Source organism: Cydia amplana, chromosome 19 (assembly GCF_948474715.1).
Source record: "Cydia amplana chromosome 19, ilCydAmpl1.1, whole genome shotgun sequence".
NCBI lineage: Eukaryota > Metazoa > Arthropoda > Insecta > Lepidoptera > Tortricidae > Cydia > Cydia amplana.
Window position 1 is genome coordinate 9,029,214 of NC_086087.1, and position 25,668 is coordinate 9,054,881.

Here is a 25,668-nt window from a genome sequence, read left to right on the forward strand (position 1 = left end):
AGACGCCTTCATTGAAGTAAAAGAGAAAGATCCCCGCAATTTGGCAATTTGCGGATTTCGGTTTTTGCGGTAGCCCCTCAAGAGTAATTTTTTTAACGTTTATATTAGTTAAATAGATAAGTATATTGTATTAAATTCCACAAAATGGATAAAGTTCTTTTCGATATTTTCAACAGTCAGCAGCAGAAGTTGCTAAGCGGGCCAGGTGTTCAAAATGATCTTAACGCGACTTTATTGCTAAGAGAATAAGAGCGTGTTTAGGTAATTTTGAACACCTCGCCCGCTTAGCAACTTCTGCTGCTGACTGTACTCAGATGGATTGAAAACGCAGCCAGAGACAAGATAACACCTATCACGTATAGTATGACTGAACTGAACTGATATGATACGTTAATGTTATCAAGACAAATACATTATTCTTACTATAATCCCCTTGTTCCTACGATTTTCTTCAAAAATCTTCGCTTCTGTAAAAATAACACCGTTTTTGGTTTCGCCGATAAAATGTTTGAAAATCGACGTTTCGGCCAGTATTTTTTATATTACTTTTGGTGTACATTTGTGTTTGAAATGACGTCATGTAAACAAAAGATAAGCATTACATCCGTACATACTAATGCCACACTATGTATAGGTATTGGATGTCTACTTTATTATTTATTATGACTAATGACTTATGATGTGATAGATATTTATGTCTACATTTATATCATAACTTATCCGGTTTCTATTTCTTTAAAATGCCGGGAACGCGCGACAAATAATATTTGTAAAACAGTAAGTGCCACTTGCACCATCCCGCTAACCCATGATTAACCGGTTAAACCGTTAACCCAGTGTCTAATTGTACTGATAACCATGGTAACCCCGGGTTACTGAATGGTGCAAGTGGCCAGTGGCCCTAAGGTACCTATAATGTAAAATCTACTTCGCATTACTTTGAAATTTACATGAATTATGATTATTATGAACTAATAAGAAAAACTTAAACGGTTTGCTTGCGATCTGTCTATCTACAACCTAGACACCATTAATGAAATTCTTAAACGCAGCGCCTAAATGAAATCTCTTAGCAAAATATAACGCTCTTTCGTACTGTGATGTAAATATAACCAAAATTAGAAAATTTGACTCGACCCGACTATAAGATTATAAGAGCTGATGATCTTCAAACGGCTGAACAGATTTTCATGAAACATGGCTAAGAAGTCTAAAAACACTCGGGATAAAATTATCCATGACACAAAAAAAAACTAAACGAAAATCGGTTTATCCGTTTGGGAGCTACGATACCACAGACAGATACACAAATACACAGACACGTTAAACTTTTTGCGTCGGGGGTTAAAAATAAGGAATTTCTTAGCTTCGAAGTTGTTGTTTAAAATTGTTTTTTTATGTCAGATTCCCAATTTTACCAACTACACGACAAGATTCAAATTTAATATAGGAATATTTTGTATGATGGGTTTATGGGCCTTCAAATACAAAGGTGTTTGTAACTTGTAAATGAAATAACTACATGCTTATTTTTTAGTCGTTTACTATAAATAAAATAACAGTGCTTCAACATACAACCACATTGAAATACATATTCTACTTGTCACAGTCACAATTCGGTTTACATTTACAACTATAAGGTATGATGCAAAAATGCAAATATTATATACAAATTATCTTAATAACTAATTAAATGTCAAACAATTGTAAAATTGAGATAGTCAACTAACTTTAATATTCGATGGTAACGGTTTTCGTTTTGAGGTACTCGTTCAGTGCATCTTGACCTGAAACAATAACAATTTGAATTAATTCATGCTGATATTTAAGATGGCAGTAACATCAGCCCTGGTTTCTGAACCTATACAAATAGACCGAATATGATAATTCCATGTATTGAGGTATTCCTTTAATATTTCGGTCCTTTAAATTAAAATCAGATCATTTAGCTGTTGTTGTCCAACTTATATTCTGTCCAATTGCGTAGAGAGTTTATATTACCTATTCCGCGTCTTTACGCAGGCACTTAAAAGGGGCCCACGGACGATATCTGCCTGTCAGTTGTTCGGAACTGTCAACTTTTTGGTTTAACTGACAGGCCGATACCGTCCGGCGGACTCACGGCGGACTAGTAATCAGGCACCTTAACGCAGGTTGCGCGGGTTACTTATGACAGTTACGAGACATGACAAAATGGTTAGTAATGTGTGTTGTTGTTAGCACCCAAGGGGCTGTTAATAAATTACGTCATCTATTTTTGACGATTTTTACCCCCCCATAAAATCATCCAAAAATCATGCTTCGAATGACCCCCTACGTCATACTATCATCATCCGATGTCCAGACCCCCGAATCCGAAGTCCTTCATGTCGCCTAGTTTTCTAAGGACATGGACGCAATATTTTTTGCTGGCGAGTATATTTAGAACCCACCTAAGTCCTTCCCGAAGCCGGACTGCTTGAACCCGCCGAACGGCGCGGCGACGTCCGTCTTGTTGTACGTGTTGACGAACACTGTGCCCGCGTCGATACGTTCAGCAAACTGCAGCGCGCGCGACACGTCGCTGGTGAACACGCCAGACGCCAGACCGTACTCGGTGGCGTTTGCGCGACGAATCACGTCGTCAAAGTTTCTGAAATGTAGAAACGATAATTAGAATTAAAGATTAGACACAACCTAAGCACTATAGTTAGTTTCTTTTAGCATTAGAAATAACTTGAAAGAAGGTAAGCGATTTTGACATGTCTTTTAATTGAAAAACACTTTTTTAAAATCAATAACTATTACTTATGAAAGCAGAAGACTATAAAAGATCGTATTAGATTCATAATTGTTACATATTTACTGTAACTTATTTTTAAAATTTGTTTTTAGGGTTCCGTACCCAAAGGGTAAAAACGGGACCCTATTACTAAGACTCCGCTGTCCGTCCGTCCGTCCGTCCGTCTGTCACCAGGCTGTATCTCACGAACCGTGATAGCTAGACAGTTGAAATTTTCACAGATGATGTATTTCTGTTGCCTCTATAACAACAAATACTAAAAACAGAATAAAATAAAGATTTAAGTGGGGCTCCCATACAACAAACGTGATTTTTGACCGAAGTTAAGCAACGTCGGGCGGGGTCAGTACTTGGATGGGTGACCGTTTTTTTGCTAGTTTTGCTCTATTTTTTGTTGATGGTGCGGAACCCTCCGTGCGTGAGTCCGACTCGCACTTGGCCGGTTTTTCAATTAAAAGACACATGAAGATTGTTTACTTTATTTCTAATGCTAAATTATTTCTAATGCTAAAAATACGAACTATAGCAACACCCAAACAGTTAAAAAAAATCAGTTATTTTAAGCTACAAGGATCATAATCAGTTAAGGATGGCTCACGCTAGACCAGGCCGGGGCCGGGCCGGACCTTCCGGCGCTTCGTTTTTTATGGAAAGCGCCACGTGATCGCCGATCAGCCGTCATAGAAAATGACGTGTCGGCCTCGGCACGGTCTAGTGTGAGTCAGCCTTTAGGCTTATGCTCTGGTTTCCTAGGATAGCGGTGCCGTCATATAGCGGCCGTCTCCATACAAATACTACGACATACATATTTAGCCGTATTATTTAGTACGGAGACGGCCGCTATATGACGGCTCCGCTATCCTAGGAAAACCGATCTTTACGGCTTCTAAATATAGGTCCTGGATTCGAACTATTTACTTTGATTTTATTTATAATTTTAGGTGTTTGCTGCTGTCTTACAAAAAATATTGAGTACAACGGTACATAATTAATTCTTCAAATTCTCGAGCCTGTCTTTACAAAACTCAACTTTATTTAATTTTATAACTTCGGCCCTTATATTTTAAGAACCCTTATTATGTACCTGTTGCCCAAAATACTATTGTAGCCGGTGTAACTTTATTTGACGTTCATAAGCGCATTTTAATTATACCTACTTGAATAAACTATCTTTTTATCTTATTTTATCTATAAAAAGCGGCCAAGTGCGAGTCGGACTCGCCCATGAAGGGTTCCGTATTTAGGCGATTTATGACGTATAAAAAAAAACTACTTACTAGATCTCGTTCAAACCAATTTTCGGTGGAAGTTTACATGGTAATGTACATCATATATTTTTTTTAGTTTTATCATTCTCTTATTTTAGAAGTTACAGGGGGGGGGACACACATTTTACCACTTTGGACGTGTCTCTCGCGCAAACTATTCAGTTTAGAAAAAAATGATATTAGAAACCTCAATATCATTTTTGAAGACCTATCCATAGATACCCCACACGTATGGGTTTGATGCAAAAAAAAATTTTGAGTTTCAGTTCGAAGTATGGGGAACCCCAAAAATTTTTTGTTTTTTTTTTATTTTTGTGTGAAAATCTTAATGCGGTTCACAGAATACATCTACTTACCAAGTTTCAACAGTATAGTTATTATAGTTTCGGAGAAAAGTGGCTGTGACATACGGACGGACAGACAGACGGACAGACGGACAGACAGACAGACAGACATGACGAATCTATAAGGGTTCCGTTTTTTGCCATTTGGCTACGGAACCCTAAAAAGTACTCTGCGGGCGCAGCATGGTTCCATTTTTATCGCCTGTCACTATACCCAGTCTCGCACTTAAATACTTGTTGGCGACAAGCGATAAAAATGCGACCGTGCTACCGCCGCTGGACTATTCAAATTTCAAATTTTAATTTTAAATTTTGAGTTATTTGTAATAAGTTACTCACTTGCTGCTAAACTTGCTAATGATCATGATGGGCCCAAATGACTCCTCCTTGGCGATGAACATGTCATCAGTTACATCAGTAAAGATGGTTGGCTGGAAGAAGTATCCGGGCCGGTCCACGCGCTTACCGCCCAGGACTAGACGCGCGCCTTCTTTTACGCCAGCTTCGCAAAACTGGAGAAAAGAGTGTTATTAAAATCGATCACGTTACGTTCAATGTTTATGGTATATGTACGCGATTGTACTTATTTCTATGGTCAACTAAGTGCCACTTGCACCATCCCAATAACCCGGGGTTAACCGGTAAAACCGTTAACCCCGTGTCAAATTGTACTGGTAACTCCAGGTTTTACCGGTTGACAACGGGTTAGTGGGATGGTACAAGTGGCGCTAATTCAACTATATAGTAAACTATAACAGCGTCTCTTACATCACAAAAAAAAACCTAGTTATAATATATAATGTCGAATTGACGTTGCTCTCATAACAAAAGTTGCTCATAATGGGTACAGTCGAGTTGATACATTGCATGTCGTAGAAAATTACACCCCCTTTGCATGTTCCTTTATAATTTAGATTAATTTCATTCGCAGGTCTATATCTATAGAAAAGAGATTTTTTTTTAGAAACTGACATTATAAAAATTTTTTCACGACACAATCGACCAGAACTGGAAATTTTGAGAACAGATGCGTAAATAGATGCTTTTTAGCGGTGTCAGTAATTTACCATCGAAGATGTTTGAACGTACCTCGACAAGTTTGTCCATGTGAGCCTTATGGTTCTGCGGTCCGTGCGACGTGCCCCGATTGAGCAAAAATATCTGAACACGCACTCTAACGCCTTAACAATAGATGCGTGTTCAGATAGTTGTGAGCGCCTTGGGTGCTCCGATATATCTGATGGCGATTGTACTTACTATAAAGTGCAAAAGTGCATACCCACTTCATGAATGGAATTCGTTCCTACAGTGGGTATTATGTACCTACATTTGTAGGACATTTCCCAGTGACTTGAACCATAGAGAAAAAAATACATAGAGTGCTCACTCCATACATCAGTTTTAGTAACAAAAAGACTATTAGCATCTAGCATCGAGTAGCGGAACTATCAGTACTGCTACTTGACAATAGATGGTAGCACCGACCGGAAAGTCTTATGCTGTTGAGATAAGACTTTCCGGTCGGTGCTACATCTATTGTCAAGTAGCAGTACTGATAGTTCCGCTACTCGATGCTAGATGTAGACACTGAAATTAATAGTCTGAACTGATGTATGGAGTGAGCACTCTTGTCTTTATTTCTCTATGCTTGAACGTACCTCGACAAGTTTGTCCATGTGAGCCTTGTGGTTCTGCGGTCCGTGCGACGTGCCCCGGTTGAGCGGGTCCCCGATAGCGATCTTTCTGGTTTCCTCCACCACTCTCCGGAGGAACTATGGGTATGGTGTACCTACATTTGTAGGTAAATGTACATTTCCCAGTGACTTGAACGTACCTCGACAAGTTTGTCCATGTGAGCCTTATGGTTCTGCGGTCCGTGCGACGTGCCCCGGTTGAGCGGGTCCCCGATGGCGATCTTCCTGGTTTCCTCCACCACTCTCCGGAGGAACTGTGGGTATGGTGTACCTACATTTGTAGGTAAATGTACATTTCCCCGTGACTTGAACGTACCTCGACAAGTTTGTCCATGTGAGCCTTATGGTTCTGCGGTCCGTGCGACGTGCCCCGGTTGAGCGGGTCCCCGATAGCGATCTTTCTGGTTTCCTCCACCACTCTCCGGAGGAACTGTGGGTATGGTGTACCTACATTTGTAGGTAAATGTACATTTCCTCGTGACTTGAACGTACCTCGACAAGTTTGTCCATGTGAGCCTTATGGTTCTGCGGTCCGTGCGACGTGCCCCGGTTGAGCGGGTCCCCGATAGCGATCTTTCTGGTTTCCTCCACCACTCTCCGGAGGAACTGTGGGTATGGTGTACCTACATTTGTAGGTAAATGTACATTTCCCCGTGACTTGAACGTACCTCGACAAGTTTGTCCATGTGAGCCCTATGGTTCTGCGGTCCGTGCGACGTGCCCCGGTTGAGCGGGTCCCCGATGGACCTTCCTGGTTTCCTCCACCACTCTCCGGAGGAACTGTGGGTATGGTGTACCTACATTTGTAGGTCAATGTACATTTCCCCGTGACTTGAACGTACCTCGACAAGTTTGTCCATGTGAGCCTTGTGGTTCTGCGGTCCGTGCGACGTGCCCCGGTTGAGCGGGTCCCCGATAGCGATCTTTCTGGTTTCCTCCACCACTCTGCGCAGGAACTCGTCGTGTATGGTCTCCTCGATGAACAACCGGCCGGCGGCGATGCAGTTCTCACCCTTGTTGAAGAACACGGAGCCCATACCCTAAGGAAAAAGAAGTTTATATGAATTTGTTTTTGTACAGTCAAGTATAAAAATATGGGTGCATTAATCGTACTCTAAAATATGTCTCATAGCTCTTATGTAAGCGAATTAAGAACTATGGGACATATTTTGATTGAGCAAGTTGTATGCACCCATATTTTGACTGTACAGTCAGCAGCAGAAGCTGCTAAGCGGGCGAGGTGTTCGCATTTACCTTGACATGCTCTTATTGCCTTAACAATAAAGTCGCGTCAAGATAATTTTGAACACATCGCCCGCTTAGCAACTTCTGCTGCTGACTGTATTACAATACAATACAATACTCTTTATTGCACACCTCACATACACGTAGTTTACAATAAATGTACAATAACATAAACAAAGACAATAGAGGTAACAACAGGCGGTCTTATCGCTTAAGAGCGATCTCTTCCAGACAACCTTTGGGAACCTTTGGGATTAGTTTGTTTTTGTCCGTCAATTAGTTTCTATGAGCCAGTCATGAAGTTGGTTGTCCTTTCGTTTCGTTTCGTATAGCCAAAGAATTTAATTTCCTACCCATTTTGTACTATGTCACAGTGACAATAGTATGAGGTCTCTAGCGGCTTTCTTATTGATTATCACTGTGACAAGGTACGAAATGGGTCGGAAATTTAATACACACTGTACATACTCTTGTGCTTACTTTTACCCCTCGATTGCCAACAAACTGTTTTACAGTTTGGCGAAACTTTAGTTATAAGTATACTGTACTTTGTATTTTGTTAAATAAATAAAAAATAAAAAAATTTCAACCTTTAAAAAAATTCGGGACAAAAAGTATGTCAGTTTTAAAACATTGGTTCATTTCAGGGATGTTGCGGATGCAGATTTTTTGACATCCGCGGATGCAGATGCGGATATTTAAAGGCTCACATCCGCGGATGCGGATGCGGATGTCAAGATTAGGTACTTAGAAAACGTCAAATATAACATTTTTAGTATTTTTTTATAAAAAAAAAAGAAACGTTTAGTATTTGAGCAAGAATATAGGTGCGTTATATTTAATAAACCGTAACTTGGCCGATTTTTCTGGATCTAGACGATTTCGTTATAGGTAAGGACGAAATTACCTAGCACTTACGCCGCCGCTAAGACGTTCCTGTACCGACTTGTTCGACATCCGCATCCGCATAAGCTCCGCATCGATTTTATGCGGATGTTGAAAATAATGCGGAAGTTCCGCGGTTGCGGATGCGGATGCGGATGTTCGCAACATCCCTGGTTCATTTGTTGTTGTAGCTTGGTTGTGCCGATGAAGACTTGTTTATTTATGAAATGTTCACTATTAATTAATAAGATTGATTTTTGTTTTTGATAATACACAACACTCAAATTACACATTATGAATATATTTGGATATAAATAAGAGAGTAACTCACATTTCTGACCGCCTTGTCCAAGTCGCAGTCCTCGAACACGACCAGCGGTGATTTTCCTCCGAGCTCTAGAGATACCTTCTTCAAGTTGGACGCGGCGCACGATTTCATGATGGTTTGGCCTGTGGAAGAACAGAATTACCTGTATGATTTACATGATTTATACAGAAATAATGCGAAAGTAAAAGTCAAAGAGCCAAAATAATGTCACAGCCTGTACATTATTTAACTTCTAACCATCTCTATGATAATTAAAACATCTCTATGAGAGGGTATTTTGCCCTACAGAAATGTCTTTAGCTCTGAACAAAAATAGACTTCTTAAAGAAAATTTAAATCTTGTAACAGCAGTTATTAAACCATATAAAACTTGCATTACTTACTGACCTCACTTTCAATGATTATAAAATTCTAACAAATCGTTCTGACTGTCAATAAACATAAAGAGTATTTTTGACTATTTAGGCGACTAGCATAGAGCACAAGTCTATACTAACCAATCTCTGTGCTCCCGGTGAACCCTAGTTTTCTGACTAGGGGATGGTCGGCTAAGGCCTGGCCACAGACGGTGCCGCTGCCGGGCAGGATGTTAATAACACCAGGGGGAATGCCGGCTAGGACTGATAGCTCGGCGAACTTGAGCGCCGTTAGGGGGCATACCTGGAAGATAATTTGAAGTTTAGAAATGATGAATTGCATGTGCAGGGGTGTAAAAATTAGATATTTTTCACTACAACATGCTAAAATTAGTGAAGTTAAGTTGAAGAAAAGAAGAAGCAGATATTATGAATAGGGTTGTAAAAAAACGGTTATTTTTCTGACTTGAAAAAAAACCGTGAAAAAAAAACGTTTTTTTCTGGAGTACGTTTTTTTTTTTCAAAAGTATGAAAACTCAAAATTTGCAAGGCAGTTAATACTTTTATACGGTTGTTTTACTTGTTTTAGACTTTATGTTAACCATTAAACCAATTTAATTTAACAACTTTGATTAATAACAACATAAATGAAATCTGTAGTGGTAGTTATCGCAATTTACTGTTGGCAACACCAACGCCTCTCGTCGCCGCATCGGGGAATTCAGGGATTCCGGATACTGTACTGACATACTTACTTTAATGTACTTAGTTTTAAGTTACTTATATAAATAAATCACGAAAAACCGTTATTGTGGCATATTTTTGTTCATCTGAAAAAAAAACCTAATTTAGAAAAAAACCATGGTGCCAGGTTTTTTTTCATGTTTTTCTTCATAAATTTCAAATAAAACATTTGTTGTTTTTTTCTATTTGCAACCCTAATTATGAATACTGGGTTTTCGAGTTGATCGTAGGGAGATTGATCTGTAATGTTGTGCTCAACTGCGCTCAAATTTAATAATACTCCCAAGTTGTTATTCGACCGGTTTTAGAGCCATCCCACACTAGCTTCTCCGAGCGTTGGCGTCTAGTCAACTCTATGGCTGCTCGACGCAACGTTGGCGCAACTGTGCAACGCCATTTTCCATAGCGCTGACTAGACGCCGACGTTCATAGGATGTTAATCAGGGGTGGCCATTAAAACTGCCACTTAGTTTTATCAAACCCATTGCGTTTATATGTCAAACTAGCCACATTAACGAAATTTAGCGAAGTAATTATTTTCAAAACAAAAACATAGTAGTATTAGGTCAGGGATAAAACAGAATACTAAGCAAAGCGAATAGGCTAGATGACAAATTTTCATTTATGGTATCAATCAATCAGGTTTTTTTTAGGATCAAATGTCTAAATGGGACCCATTGCATTAAAACGATACAAAAGTCAGAAATGATAGTCAAAGTCCGACAGTCATACTTCACTCGCGAAACGCCCCGAACAAATTGATATGTGAACGTAACGTCAAGGTCACTGAAAGCGCATCTTGAAGTATGATCAAAACAAGAAAATTGCGTTTTTGTCGGTGAAATATTGCGTTTATGTATATATGTAGTTGCTATACAATCTTTTTTTGGTAAAATGTGAGGAATTGAATGGTAATTGGTATCCTTACTTATTTCGTTTTTGGAAGTTAAAAAAAAACTTAAATTTTGAAACTTTCAGGTGCTGTATTTTTGTATTATTTCCATATTTTTTTAATATCCACAATATTGTGATTAATTGCTCATTTGCTATCTATTTTACTAGATTTTGTTATAGAATTCAACATGTGTCATCATCCCTATTGTATAAATTGACTTAAGATCGGTTTTCCTAGGATAGCGGTGCCGTCATATAGCGGCCGTCTCCATACTAAATAATACGGTTAAATATGGATGTCGCAGTATTTGTATGGAGACGGCCGCTATATGACGGCACCGCTATCGGAGGAAACCAAAGCTTTACCGCAGCAGGCTTCATGACGACGGTGTTGCCAGCAGCCAGACACGCGGCCATTTTCCACGACAGCATCATGAGCGGGTAGTTCCACGGTGTGACCAGCGCGCAAACTCCGATCGGCTCCTTCTTTGTTATTGTCAGATTTCTGCATTCAAAAAAATTGTATTAACTTGGAAATTATAAAGCCTAGTTAGAAAATAAAGTGGTAATATAATCAGTTTCATTTGATTGCATCGTTCGAGGGAACATAAAATGATTACGTATTTAAAAGACATCACACGATAAATTGTCGCGTTATATAGTTACTAGCGACCCGGGTTAACAAATTATACATAAACCTTGCTCTTGAATCACTCTATCTATTAAAAAAACGCATCAAAATCCGTTGCGTAGTTTTAAAGATCTAAGCATACACAGGGACAGACAGACAGCGGGAAACGACTTTGTTTTATACCATGTAGTGAAGAGTGTCTCTATGACTGTTATTTGGTGTACACAAAACAGAAATAATGTTTTAAAATGTTATTTTTTTAGGTTATGTAGGATCTTAGTAAGTAATATTTATTTCTAACAAACTTTTAATCAAATATTCAGCATTGAGAGCTTCTCGGATCGACAGATATATCTATCTATTCTATCAGAATCAGAAATCTCCAACAGAAAAAAAAACACAACATTAAGATGGCGGCCGACTTGTAACTTAAAACTAGGACCATTTTTATGTATTTACGTGTTATTATCAGGGATGTTGCGAACATCCGCATCCGCATCCGCAACCGCGGAACATCCGCATTATTTTCAACATCCGCATCCGCATCCGCATCCGCATAAAATCGATGCGGAGCTTATGCGGATGCGGATGTCGAACAAGTCGGTACAGGAACATCTTAGCGGCGGCGTAAGTGCTAGGTAATTTCGTCATTACCTATAACGAAATCGTCTAGATCCAGAAAAGTCGGCGAAGTTACTGTTTATTAAATATAACGCACCTATATTCTTGCTCAAATACTAAACGTTTGGTTTTTTTAAATAAAAAAATACTAAAAATGTAATATTTGACGTTTTCTAAGTACCTAATCTTGACATCCGCATCCGCATCCGCATCCGCGGATGTGAGCCTTTAAAAATCCGCATCCGCATCCGCATCCGCGGATGTCAAAAAATCTGCATCCGCAACATCCCTGGTTATTATAATGGCGCGTTTATGTTAAATATCTAAAGCTAGAACTGAGACATTGTCATTAGATCTAAATCAACTAGGTACTGACTCTACTGAGGCCCAGTACGGTCAATAAATAGGAAAAATAGTCAAGGTACATTAAATATAGCAACCTGTATCATCGAAATAGTATTTTATGCAACCGTTGCTTAAGAGAGGTCAAAAAAGGCGAGTGGCGTGAGTAACAATTTGAGGCGAAGCCGAAAATTGTTAATAAGGACGCCACGAGTATTTTTTGACTCAGTTAAACAACGTTGCATACAATACTTTTTCTACGACCAAGCACTTACTTTGAAATAAAATTGTAAATTTAACAAATATTTTTCATTCAAGAAGTAGCATGGAATGGAGGGCACGGGCGGGAAAAGAATGAATGAAATAAAAAAACATGTCTATGGTTCACTCATCTGTCTGAGATGTCGATTAAAATTAGGTTGGCAACAATGTATTTCATACAATATTTTTTAAGTGGTGATTACACGAAGTATCGTAAAAGTGCCAAAAAGATACTGCGTGTATGCACAAATACTTTTTTGGGGAATAGACTAAAGACATTATTATATATTTATACAGTCAACCACCCTATTGGACTTATGTGCTTATTGTGTCTTTTTCCTTGTTTGTTTTATTTTCTTAGTGTGTTTTGCGACGATAAATGACTTTTTATTTATTTTATTTATTTAAAGACTTGTCTTGACAACTATAAGATAGGGGTTTAAAGGTGTACGACCTTTTAAATGACAAATAAAGGTACGGGAGTAGAAAAAGAAAATTACCTATTAGGTCTAGCGTGGTTAATGGGTATGGTGGATCCCTGTATCTTGTCGCACCAGCCAGCGAAGTATCGCCACGTCTCTATGGACATGCCGATGTGAGTTTTAAGGGCTAGCGTGTATACTGCTCCAGAGTCTATGGATTCTATCGTTGCTAATTCTGCTGTGTTGCTCCATTATATTATATTAAATATACCAACCTATATCATCGAAAAGATAATTACCTATTAGGTCTAGCGTGGTTAATGGGTATGGTGGATCCCTGTATCTTGTCGCACCAGCCAGCGAAGTATCGCCACGTCTCTATGGACATGCCGATGTGAGTTTTAAGGGCTAGCGTGTATACTGCTCCGGAGTCTATGGATTCTATCGTTGCTAATTCTGCTCTGTGTTGCTCCATTATATTATATTAAATATACCAACCTATATCATCGAAAAGATAATTACCTATTAGGTCTAGCGTGGTTAATGGGTATGGTGGATCCCTGTATCTTGTCGCACCAGCCTGCGAAGTATCGCCACGTCTCTATGGACATGCCGATGTGAGTTTTAAGGGCTAGCGTGTATACTGCTCCAGAGTCTATGGATTCTATCGTTGCTAATTCTGCTCTGTGTTGCTCCATTATATTATATTAAATATACCAACCTATATCATCGAAAAGATAATTACCTATTAGGTCTAGCGTGGTTAATGGGTATGGTGGATCCCTGTATCTTGTCGCACCAGCCTGCGAAGTATCGCCACGTCTCTATGGACATGCCGATGTGAGTTTTAAGGGCTAGCGTGTATACTGCTCCAGAGTCTATGGATTCTATCGTTGCTAATTCTGCTCTGTGTTGCTCCATTATATTATATTAAATATACCAACCTATATCATCGAAAAGATAATTACCTATTAGGTCTAGCGTGGTTAATGGGTATGGTGGATCCCTGTATCTTGTCGCACCAGCCTGCGAAGTATCGCCACGTCTCTATGGACATGCCGATGTGAGTTTTAAGAGCTAGCGTGTATACTGCTCCGGAGTCTATGGATTCTATAGTTGCTAATTCTTCTTTATGTTGCTCCATTAAATCGGCTAATCTGGAAGGGGAAATAGTTATTTACGATATAAGTCCGGAAAGGAGGAAATTCGAAACGAGTGGCGATAAATTAAAACACGACCGAAGGGAGTGTTTTAAATCGACACGAGTTGCGAATTACCTATTCGCACGTGTATCGTACAACGTTTTACAATACATATGGCCCTTTAAACTTTTGACATACACACGAAAAGTTCTATTTTACGTACTAGTGCGGGAAAATAGAGCCATATGTACTGTAAAGATTGTTAGAATTGGTCAAACCAATTTGTCAGTAAATAAGAACAATAAAAACTATACTCGTCCTTTTCTTTTGGGTGCTAGTAATAGTGTAAGACAAAGCCAGTATGATTATCTCTGTCTGTTTGAAATGAGACAGTCCTTTGACAAACTATAGAAACGATTTTTTTAGGAATGGAAATGAGTGTTGACTCTAATTTTTTGATTTATTGTTGAGTGCTCTTGTTGGTAATACAGAAAGCTTTATAGTTAGTTATCTTTAATTTAAATACACTTGACACACACTTTAGACTATTTGTATATGTTATTTTTGTATGACATAGTTACAATTGAGCTGATGTTCAGTGCACCACTATGACACTTTATCAACAGTATTGCGTAATGAATATTACAGTACTCTAAACCGTTGTATAATGAATATTTCAGTTCAGTTGTCGAGACAACATTAAAAAGTAAGCCATTACAGGTCACTATAGATGGATGAGAAAGAGACGATAAGAAAAACTTACTTGAACAACATAGCGCCCCTCTCCCTCGCACTAATCTTCGCCCACTCGCCTTCCTCAAACGCCTTCGCCGCCGCCTTCACCGCCCGATCCACATCCCTCTCGCTCGCACTCTGCACTTTGCATATCACCGTCTCATCCGTCGGGTTCACTATCGTCAAGGTCTTCCCACTATCGGCATTCACAAATTCCCCATTAATGAATAATTGCGTCGGGAATTTGACCTTTATTTTGTTAACGTCTAGTTCTAGGCCTTCGTATATGACTTCTTTGGCAGCTGAGCCGCCGCGGCCTTTAGCGACGGCCATGTTGAAAAAGTCTTCGAAGGTTGTGTTCATGTATATATCCTCGTTTAGTAACTCTATTTTGGCTAGGTCTTTTACTTCTTCTACTAGTCTTACGACGTCCATTGAGCCTGAAATGGAAGTTGTAGTTATCGTCATATTTCTGTCAAGCATCTTAAAAATAATAGGGAATATTACGCGAAACTCTGCGTAGGAGGCGCCACTCCACAATCCGTCACAATCTAAGGGTCTACCGCAAACGAGAGAGTCGGAATTTTGTTATCTAACCTCTATCACTCTTGCGTATTCGAGCGGTAAAGAGGCAGATAATTGAGTTTCGATTTCGCGTTTCCAAACCGTTCGTGTAAACAAACCGCCTTAATGTATCAATATCATATTTTATTGTCTGTGAAAACTTGTCAAAAAACAGTTCAAGACACAGTATGTATAAGTTACTCTACGGTTATTAACATGTCGATTTAGGCCACAAGGTGGCAGATCTTCTATCGCGCAATGAAGCGTGCGTGAGCTATAGAGGGCAGCACCTGCGTATTAGCGTGAGAAGTGTCAAAAAGTCAAGATCTTGTGGCCTCAATCATATCTATGTATTTTGATATAGTCCACAAGTTGCCCTTCCCCAGGACCAGATGGCATGCGTAACAAACGCATTTCCCCAACAAAAAAAAGGCCCTGGAACGCGCAGAGTGGCGCAGACTACATAAAGTATTTAATATTTTTTTAATAGTATATTATATCATAATTATTTACGAGATATGAGACATATTTAAATTTGCAATGCTGAAATTGAACGTCCAATCCTTAACTGACTTAGTAATCTTTATTCAAACCAAATAAATACTAGTAAGTCAGTTAAAGATTAACCATTCAATTTCAGACGGAGGTTAAATTTCGTATAGGAGGTGCAAGCGCATATTGCTTGCCCTTAGAGTTGGTCAAAGACATCTAGTCTTAGTAAGATGGCATATAGTCGAGAAATTGGGACAGATTCCATTCTCGCGGGGTGGCCAAGGGGTTCAAGGAGTTAGCCCGGATTGCTAAAGACGCCGGTTCGAATCCGGCCTTCACCACTGGAGGGCTTCATCACTTTTTCTTTAATATATGACATCTATTTCAGTTTATCGTTAAATTGTAAATGGAAAGTCTTTAAACAGACAGTTGTGTTGCCATTACCTGCTCCAGAATCAAAGAAGTCCGTATCATTCTCAATATCGATCCTGAGGATTGCCTTCCAGACGTGTCTGACGCCCTCGACGAACTGCCTCTCCTCGGCCGTCAGCTCGAGCGCCGCCTCGCGATCGCTCGACTTGAAGTAGCTAAACAGACAGTCGTGTTGCCATTACCTGCTCCCGAATCAAAGAAGTCCGTATCATTCTCAATATCGATCCTGAGTATTGCCTTCCAGACGTGTCTGACGCCCTCGACGAACTGCCTCTCCTCGGCCGTCAGCTCGAGCGCCGCCTCGCGATCGCTCGACTTGAAGTAGCTAAACAGACAGTTGTGTTGCCATTACCTGCTCCAGAGTCAAAGAAGTCCGTATCATTCTCAATATCGATCCTGAGGATTGCCTTCCAGACGTGTCTGACGCCCTCGACGAACTGCCTCTCCTCGGCCGTCAGCTCGAGCGCCGCCTCGCGATCGCTCGACTTGAAGTAGCTAAACAGACAGTTGTGTTGCCATTACCTGCTCCAGAGTCAAAGAAGTCCGTATCATTCTCAATATCGATCCTGAGGATTGCCTTCCAGACGTGTCTGACGCCCTCGACGAACTGCCTCTCCTCGGCCGTCAGCTCGAGCGCCGCCTTGCTCTCGCTCGACTTGAAGTAGTTAGACGCGTTTATCATCTTGCCGTTCACTTTTAGACGCTGTATGTTGAGCTGGAAAGGGAAATAAGAGTTAGAAAGGGAGAAAAGTTGGTCCTTCGAGCCGGTTTTTTTTAAGTTTAAACGAATAGACGGATAATATACAGGTTACTTTTTAGGGTTCCGTACCTCAATAAGAAAACCTTATAGGATCACTCGTGCGTCTGTCGGTCTGTCTGTCCGACCATCCCCCCCCCCCCTTATCTCTGAAACTACTGGGTCTAAAATTTTGAAAAACGTACACAAAATAGTTCTTTACCTATAGATTACAGGAAAACCTATTAGAAATGTGCAGTCAAGCGTGAGTCGGACTTAATGTACGGAACCCTTGGAAGGCGAGCCCGACTCGCACTTGGCCGTTTTTTCTAGTTATTGATACTTTTAATCCCAACAATTTCAAGTCATAAAATAAAATAGGAAGTCTAAGGCAACATTACAACTAACCTTGACTCCATCATCAGCAGTAATCAACAGACCCCCATCGTGCACCAGCGCGGGATTCTTCAACCCTGGTATAACCAGCTCATCCCCCACCACGTCTCCCCCCTTCCACAGACTCGAGCCGAAGAACTTGATCTCCACAGTGCTGTCACTGGAGTCTATGCCTTCTCTGGTCTGTGGCTGGATGAAAAACAACTAACCTTGACTCCATCATCAGCAGTAATCAACAGACCCCCATCGTGCACCAGCGCGGGATTCTTCAACCCTGGTATAACCAGCTCATCCCCCACCACGTCTCCCCCCTTCCACAGACTCGAGCCGAAGAACTTGATCTCCACAGTGCTGTCACTGGAGTCTATGCCTTCTCTGGTCTGTGGCTGGATGAAAAACAACTAACCTTGACTCCATCATCAGCAGTAATCAACAGACCCCCATCGTGCACCAGCGCGGGATTCTTCAACCCTGGTATAACCAGCTCATCCCCCACCACGTTACCCCCCTTCCACAGACTCGAGCCGAAGAACTTGATCTCCACAGTGCTGTCACTGGAGGAGTCTATGCCTTCTCTGGTCTGTGGCTGGATGAAAAACAACTAACCTTGACTCCATCATCAGCAGTAATCAGCAGACCCCCATCGTGCACCAGCGCGGGATTCTTCAACCCTGGTATAACCAGCTCATCCCCCACCACGTCTCCCCCCTTCCACAGACTCGAGCCGAAGAACTTGATCTCCACAGTGGTGTCACTGGAGGAGTCTATGCCTTCTCTGGTCTGTGGCTGGATGAAGGTGGTAGCGCCGGGTGAGGAGTCTAGGCCGCGGATGAAGTTGTGGAGGGCTGTGCCGCCTTTGGACCAGTCGATCTGGAAAACAAATGACGATTAAAGCTCAGGGGTGAATCAACTTTTTCTTGTCACTCGTTGCCATGGTTACGTTCCCCTGGGTCACTCTTTAAAACCTGATTTTTAGGCATTTAAATTCTCCAAACACGCTTTTTTGTGAAACTTATAAACCTTTTCCATAGAGGGTCGGCTACTAAGCGTGTCAGAAGAAGGTGGTGGACAATGTCTTTTTACAAATATGCTACTATTGTCTCTTGGCTGACCGGACAGAATAACAACAAGAAATAGTTGATCCACCCAATAAATACGAAGAATTTCGTACATCGCACCAGCTATCCTATCTCTACCGCACGCGCATGACACGCATAATCATCTAGAAGGCTGTCCCGCTCGCACAGGGGCTTTGAGCTTTGAAAGATTTAATTGTTTTTTTAACTTATTCGTTCAAAACATATATTCCGTGGGAGTAACAGAGATAGCCTACAATTTACTGACCGAGCGAAAGTCTCCGTTTCAGCTTCGCCAAAAAAGGTTTCGTATGTCTGAATGTTTTCTTCTGCAGGTCGCATTTCTCAACCAATTCTGGTGAAAATCGGTGAGTGTGTTTGAGAATTAAGTAGAATTATTTATCGATTCAGTTTTTGGAAATTTTCCAAAATGGCGGGGCTATGGGGGTTCGTAAGGTCTGCAGCTTACAGGCTAGTCACCAAAATTGGTGTGGGCCGCATGTACTTGTAGGTACTTGTAGCGACGCGACGAAATCGCGAAGTGAGCCAAGCCTGGCATTGATTAATTGTGCTTCACCCGTTTTGTTTAAATTTATCCGGGGGAACAACTAAATTGTAAAACAGAATAATATTTTGGCTGCAACACATGGCCAAAGCGTGTTAGTTATCCTTACCAAATTTGTTTTCAAGCATACAATGACGTTAAAACTGTGAATGACCTTTAATAGTTATGATAGAAAGTACAAAAAAACTAGTAGAAAAAAAATTGTTTGTATACCTTATCACAATGTCATAAGGAGTGTTTTTGTTCGACATTTACTCAGCTAACTGCAGTTAAAGTAAACAAGAGGCTATCACAGGGGTTATCGTGTCACGTGCCCTGATATGTCATGTATTTATTAAAACAAGAATAGGTCGGAATTATAAGATATTGACAATTTATCTTTTTTAGTAGTGATAAAATCGCATTTTATTTTGAATAAGGGTGGTATTGTTATTCCATCTGTCTAATATATTTGTCCAATTTCTAATTCTATATCAAATATTTGAACAAATGTATGTGATGGGGGCCCATTCCACTTATCCAATATCTTTTAGTTTAATATCTCAAGTTTTTATACTACATACTTGCGTAGCCATTTTGAATTAAATGTTTCTAGTAAAGACGTAGTCACCTAATTTCTAATTTTAATTTTTAATTTTAATTTTTTTGGAATACCACCCTAAAATAGCACAGAGCTAGACTAAAGTGTCATTCTATGGAACTTGCTAACTATGTAAACGAAAGTCACTAGTAAATTGACATTCAGAGACAATTTTAATATGGCGGTTTGTTTACATAGTCAGCAAGTTCCATAGAATTACACTCTAGCTAAGAGGAGACGGCGGGACCATAATGGATTTCAAAACAACTGGGCAGTGGCCTAAATGGGGGGGATTGACAGTAGGGAGGGGGGAGTTATCATGTTTCAGTAGTGCGTGCATGTTACCTGATGTGTTTCCGCCTTGAAGAGTGCCGGGTCGTAGGTGGCGCCCTCTTCAGTTTGTGTAATTTTAGGCGCCGTGCCGTTGGCCACCATATTCACTGACTCCGCCAGCGCCCTGATACCTGAAGCCGTCAACATGTGGTTGAATAAAAGCTTAATTTAACTTTAAATTAAAGTTACCGTGTCATTTAAAAAAAAGTTGTTGACAGTTTGCGAAATTGTAGATGTATATTAAAATTGTAAGCAAAATAAAATCGCATATATCTACTACTCACATTTATAGACGGGTCTATCGCGAATTTATTTTATTACCTTTATTTACCGACGTTCCGACACAGGTTTCACTAGTCGTTTTCGCAGCTATTTAACTGATGTCCCGGCAAAATGTCAAAACAGAGATTTGTGCAACTACCCGGTGCAAAAAGTGTATGAAAAAGGTAATAAAATAAATTCGCGATAGTGAGAGCTAAATGTGAGTTAATATGTCTTCAAAACGCGAAGGTTTTAAATATTTCTACTACCATTATAACAAAATTAATAACACTTGATTTAAGCAACTACATTCGTTCTCTTAAACGCAGCTGTTCAGTTGACAATAGGCAATGGGAATGTTGTAGTCATGCGTACATTTTCTCAATCTCTCTCACAGCCTACTTAACAAGTAGCTTAAAAGTTTGGTTTCTAAATCACAAGTTTATGACAGGCAAGTGGCGCCATCTATTAGACACTCACCTTCGGGATACAAGTATTTGTTGTAAATGGTGTCTACAGTATCGTCTATGGTGACGGGGAAGGTTTTCTGCAGCAGGATCGGGCCGGTGTCGAGACCATCGTCGGCCCAGAAGATGGACAGGCCGCAGGTGGTGTCGCCCTCTATTAGCGTCCTGAAACAACGTTGAGACCATATATATTTATACATTTTAAAACGATTGTGTATACATATACATATAAAAAGAAGAATATTAATAGTGACGCTAATTGTAACACTGAAACTGAACATAATATATTTAAAAAAATATATATTTAGAACACAAACTAGTGTACTTAACATACTTAAGAAACAGACCTGGAGGTTCATTAATGAGTATGATGAGATGCCATGTCATTGACATATAAGATAAATAATAAGGGACCAAGATGCGATCCTTGGGGTACTCCGGAAAGCAAGAAGTATAACCCTTCAAGGCAACCGCCTGACTGCGATTAGACAGGTTAAACTTTATGTTTAGTAAGCATAATATTTTTTTCGGAAAACTTAGCAATCTTATATAACTTAAAGCATCAGCAGTAAAACGAGGGGTAATTACCCCCAAAGGGCAATTTTGTGGTAGCACAGTTGACACCAAAAGCGTACCGTTTTGTAGTTTTTTTTTTTTAGGAATCATTAAATAGGGGGTCAACATTTTTTCTCACATAGGTTAAGGGGGCGACAATATAAACCGTTCACCACTGACTTAGCCCCCTTGAGTTCCACGGACGCGATAACGTTGTCAAAGACAATCAACATTCAATTCTAAATTTAAAGCATCAAGGTAGTTTTTTGGATGGCAAGATCCCTAGGAGTTAAGTTATTAAAGGCTTACCAATTAATAGATGATGCTCCCCTATGCCTAGGTAGTATACTAGGGTGGTAGCAGATGCTCTGGTATTTAGGGTAGTTGATCACCTCCATGGGGATGAACTGGGTGCAGAACGGCAGTACATTGATGTCGGCTTTCACCTGTAAATAGCAAAATTTTGGTACAGAGTCCGAGCACATTGATGTCAGCGAAGGAAATTTTGGACAAAATGCTTTCGTATGCCTGGATGTTGTCGTCTACAGGGGCCTTACCATGATGTCCTTATTGCGATTCTGTTTACGAGGCGTGGCTCACTCCGCGATTTCGTCGTGTCGCAACAAGTACCTACAACTCCTACAAGTACATCCGTCCCACACCAATTTTGGTGTCTAGCCAAAGGCCGCGCGTGGCAAGCGCCACCTAGTGGTCATATCTGTCGTAATCGTAACAGACGCGTTTTGTTAGAGAGTGAATCTTCTGTACCTAGTATTAATATTTATTCTGTGCCTAAACTGAATTGCTAAAGGACGGAGCTATACGACTTATATAGCTCCGTCCTTCAGCGATTCAGTTTATGTCCTAACTAAACAGAATCGCAATAAGGACATCATGGTAAGGCCCCAGGTCGCAGTTCTCAACCGATGTTCGTAAAATTTTGTGAGCAGGTTCAAAATAATTAAAAATAGATTTTTTTGTCGATTGATTTTTCGGAATTTTTTAAAAATGACGGAGCCATGGGCTTTCTCGTGGTCTACAGCTCACGGAGCCACGAGTGTCTATGAGGCATAAGGGTTATTGATTTTAGAAGACTTGTGAAGTCTAAGAAAAAATTGTGTCCCTGATTTTGACAGCTGAAGTGGGTCTCTATTGTTTCCCAAATAGTTTTAAGCCATAATGTATTGTTTGCCCGAATTTTCATTATAACCTAACGAAAATCCTGAGATGTTAACGGTTTCAGTTTTATGTCTAATGATAATATGACAAACAATGCATTATGACTTAAAACTTTATGAGAAACAACGGGACCCCAGCTGAAGTAGATGGCGCTGTACGGCGCCATGTTTGTGATAAATAGATAATCTCTTTGCTATGAAGTAAAATGTTGAACACACTCCATGATAATATTATAGTCGGGACACTTTTTGCCAAGACTCGCTGTAGATAGCCTAGATTCCAGTTGACTACCTAATCCCGAAAATTGTGCAAGCATTAGTATTTATTTACGAACTACTTTCTAATCTAAACCAGAAGGAAAACTGTGCCCAGAAGGAAAATTACTCACAATAACCACGATATTTACTTTCACCAAAAAGCGATCAAATGATATTTCGTACGTAAGTCGTTAGTTGGGCAATTATATTATAAGACATAAGATAATAAGATAATGGTCTTATAGGTAATAAAGTAATCGTATTTTTATGCACTACTTTTAAAAACATTATGGTTTTATAAGATCGCGTAATTCGTAAACAAGTTATGTAATATGTTTTTGTAATATTGTGAAATAACTTATAATTAGAATCATGTCATGGTGCGTATCACGTAAGGCCATGGCTTTGAGATAACCACATACATAGGTCGCCAGAGTGATAATGATAATGTTATCTACCCATAGACATCCATGGCTACTTTTTGGGGCTCAAGAAGAATAAGTAATTATCTAATTATTCATACAGTATCCATTTCGAATCTTGGGCACAGAATAAATAATAGTACTAACTACAGAAGACTCACTCTCTAACAAAACGCGTCTGTTACGATCAGCACAGATATGGCCGCTAGGTGGCGACAGCGCCACCCGCGGCTAATGGCTTTCCCAAAATTGGGGCCGAACGGATGTACCTGTAGCAAAGCGACGTAATCGCGGAGTGAGACACGCCTGTCTTGGGGTAAAATAGCCATTATAAGGGGTAATCGATAATTAGATATCTTCGTATAGCGCCATCTATCTCGTCTATAAAACTCGTTTTTTACTTAAACTTTACACATCTCATACAGCCAGCGGATCTTTGGTAGGTATGTGCATAAATGGAATTCGTTAATAAAGTGGGTATGCACTTTTACAGCTTGCTGTACAACTGTACATGTAAGATATTCACTAATCTCTGCTCGTGACTTCATCCGTATACAGTCGCCACTGATGGCGAATATATCGTAGCGGCCGATGCGCTCACAAATATCTGAACACACCTCTATTGTCAAGGCGTTAGAGTGCGTGTTCAGACATTTTTGAGCACCTTGGCCGCTCTGATATATCTGATGGCGACTGTAGTTTTAAAGATCTAAGCATACAGACAGACAGACAGACAGGGAAGCGACTTTGTTTTATACTATGTAGTGATAAAATAAATATTGAATTATTGTTTATGAATTATAATATAATAACATAGATTCATTTATTTTCATTGTATCTTTCATATACATATATTATCCAAAAAATATATGATAATGATAACCTTTTTTTACTTACATATCTATAGTTCGTTTTTTTAGCATTAGAAAGAACTTGCAAGAAGGTAAGCGATCTTGACATGTCTATTAATGGAAAAACGCTTTTTAAAAATCAAAAACTATTACTTATGAAAGCAGAAGAATATAAATGATCGTATTAGATTCATAATTGTTACATATTTGCCGTAACTTATTTTTAAAATCAAGATTGTTTACCTTATTTCTAATGCTAAAAAAAACGAACTATAGTGTCTATCCTCCTAAGTCATGATACTCATGATGCCCTTTTGAAAGAAACATTTCTATTGAATTTTTGAAAAGTTCAATGGAATTAAAATGGATTTCAAAACTGCAATTTGCAGTATCACTGTAGTTTAGAGATAATATGAGAAATGGTAAACTTACCGTTTTGTATTCTTCTAAGATCTCCGGTATGACTTGTCCCTTCACTCTCCATGTCTTGTATTTGTACACTGGTTTTCCGTTTTGTGCGGCAATTGTGGCTGTGGCAATGAAATTTTTTGTGAAAACATGAACAAGGATTGTTGATTTTATGAAAATAAATAAAAATTCAATCTTTTTTGGCAAAACCACAAGGTTAGCATAAATATATGTACTTGTGTTACTGTTTTCTTTCTGTCTTCTTTTCTTCTATAGAGGCATGCAATAAAACTTATTTGTATTGTATTTTAATATTTAACTTAAAAAAAGCAGACAAGGAAAAAGTTGAGGAGAAATACTATGTAGGTATGTACGTTCAAATTTTCGTTATGATATGAATAGTTTTAACAAGGTTTTAACTATGTATTTTGTTTCCTTCTAAGCTTACAATAAAATAATCAGTAAGTAACTTTATACAACACATATACAATATTTTGCTAACTACGGAATCTAGGGAAAAACCCTATTAGCTTTATTGGAAATTAAATGTTTATACATAAATTTTAAAACATATTTTGAATACAATAGCAAGCCGGTAACTGCTGTATAGGCACACTCCAGGCAGCTTATACTGAGTGGACCCGTCTATTAAAACAGAGTTCTATTTGTTTTTTTTTTTTTTAAATGTTAAAAAATGAATTGAAAAGTAATACTATACATGAGGCATATTTCTAGCATATATTTGTGAACTTACCAAGAGGATCCTCCCGGTTGCCCTTGTCCAGAACTGTGAACACTCCGACAACTTCATGCCCATCTTTGACTAGCAGCTTGAACACCTCAGCGGCAAATGTGCTCTGGCCGATGATTGCTACCCGCAACTTGGTTTTGGGTTGCTGAAATCATTAATGTAAAATTTGATGTTCTGCTAATTACAAACTACTACAAAACATTTTTATAGGACTTCAGAGAGGGGGCGTAAAATTATCAACCTTGAATACTACCTAGCCATTACAGTAACGTTAAAAAGAAAAGGGGTGTAAAAAATTACTTTATATTTTATGACAAAATAAAACATACTTAGTGAAAACTTTCAGATTTTTTTTCATGATATTTAGACCACATACTCACCTATAACATTAAAATATATGTGCAAACGGAAGAGTAAACAACTAAAACTTACCTCGTCTTGTATTGCAACAGGTGGCATTCTTATGACGAGAACTGGTACTATTCAAATAAATACAGATATTCAGCTCCTGTGCACGCGCTGAGGAGCGCACTGAAACTGGTCGGAGACTATCAACGCCTTCCTATTTATTGTATTAGCCATTCAAACACCATCTCAACTTTGACACCACTTATCGCTTGCTTGTAGTCGAATTATTGTTATCACAGGT

The 25,668-nt window shown here is 39.4% G+C and overlaps 1 protein-coding gene across 1 annotated transcript; it reads right to left on the reverse strand.

Moving 5' to 3' along the window:
• Nucleotides 1-1,565: 1,565 nt before the first annotated feature.
• On the reverse strand, nt 1,566-25,668 carry LOC134656848 (cytosolic 10-formyltetrahydrofolate dehydrogenase). Its single transcript, XM_063512374.1, has 17 exons — nt 25,452-25,668; nt 25,023-25,164; nt 24,293-24,390; nt 21,461-21,597; nt 20,610-20,761; nt 19,881-19,999; nt 17,921-18,184; nt 16,705-16,897; nt 14,723-15,134; nt 13,786-13,974; nt 10,907-11,045; nt 9,044-9,206; nt 8,550-8,668; nt 6,931-7,128; nt 4,734-4,906; nt 2,433-2,632; nt 1,566-1,787 (listed from the first exon to the last, which is right to left on the reverse strand). Exons 1-17 carry the CDS (start codon nt 25,476-25,478, stop codon nt 1,732-1,734), a joined length of 2,781 nt encoding a protein of 926 aa, XP_063368444.1. The 5' UTR covers nt 25,479-25,668; the 3' UTR covers nt 1,566-1,731.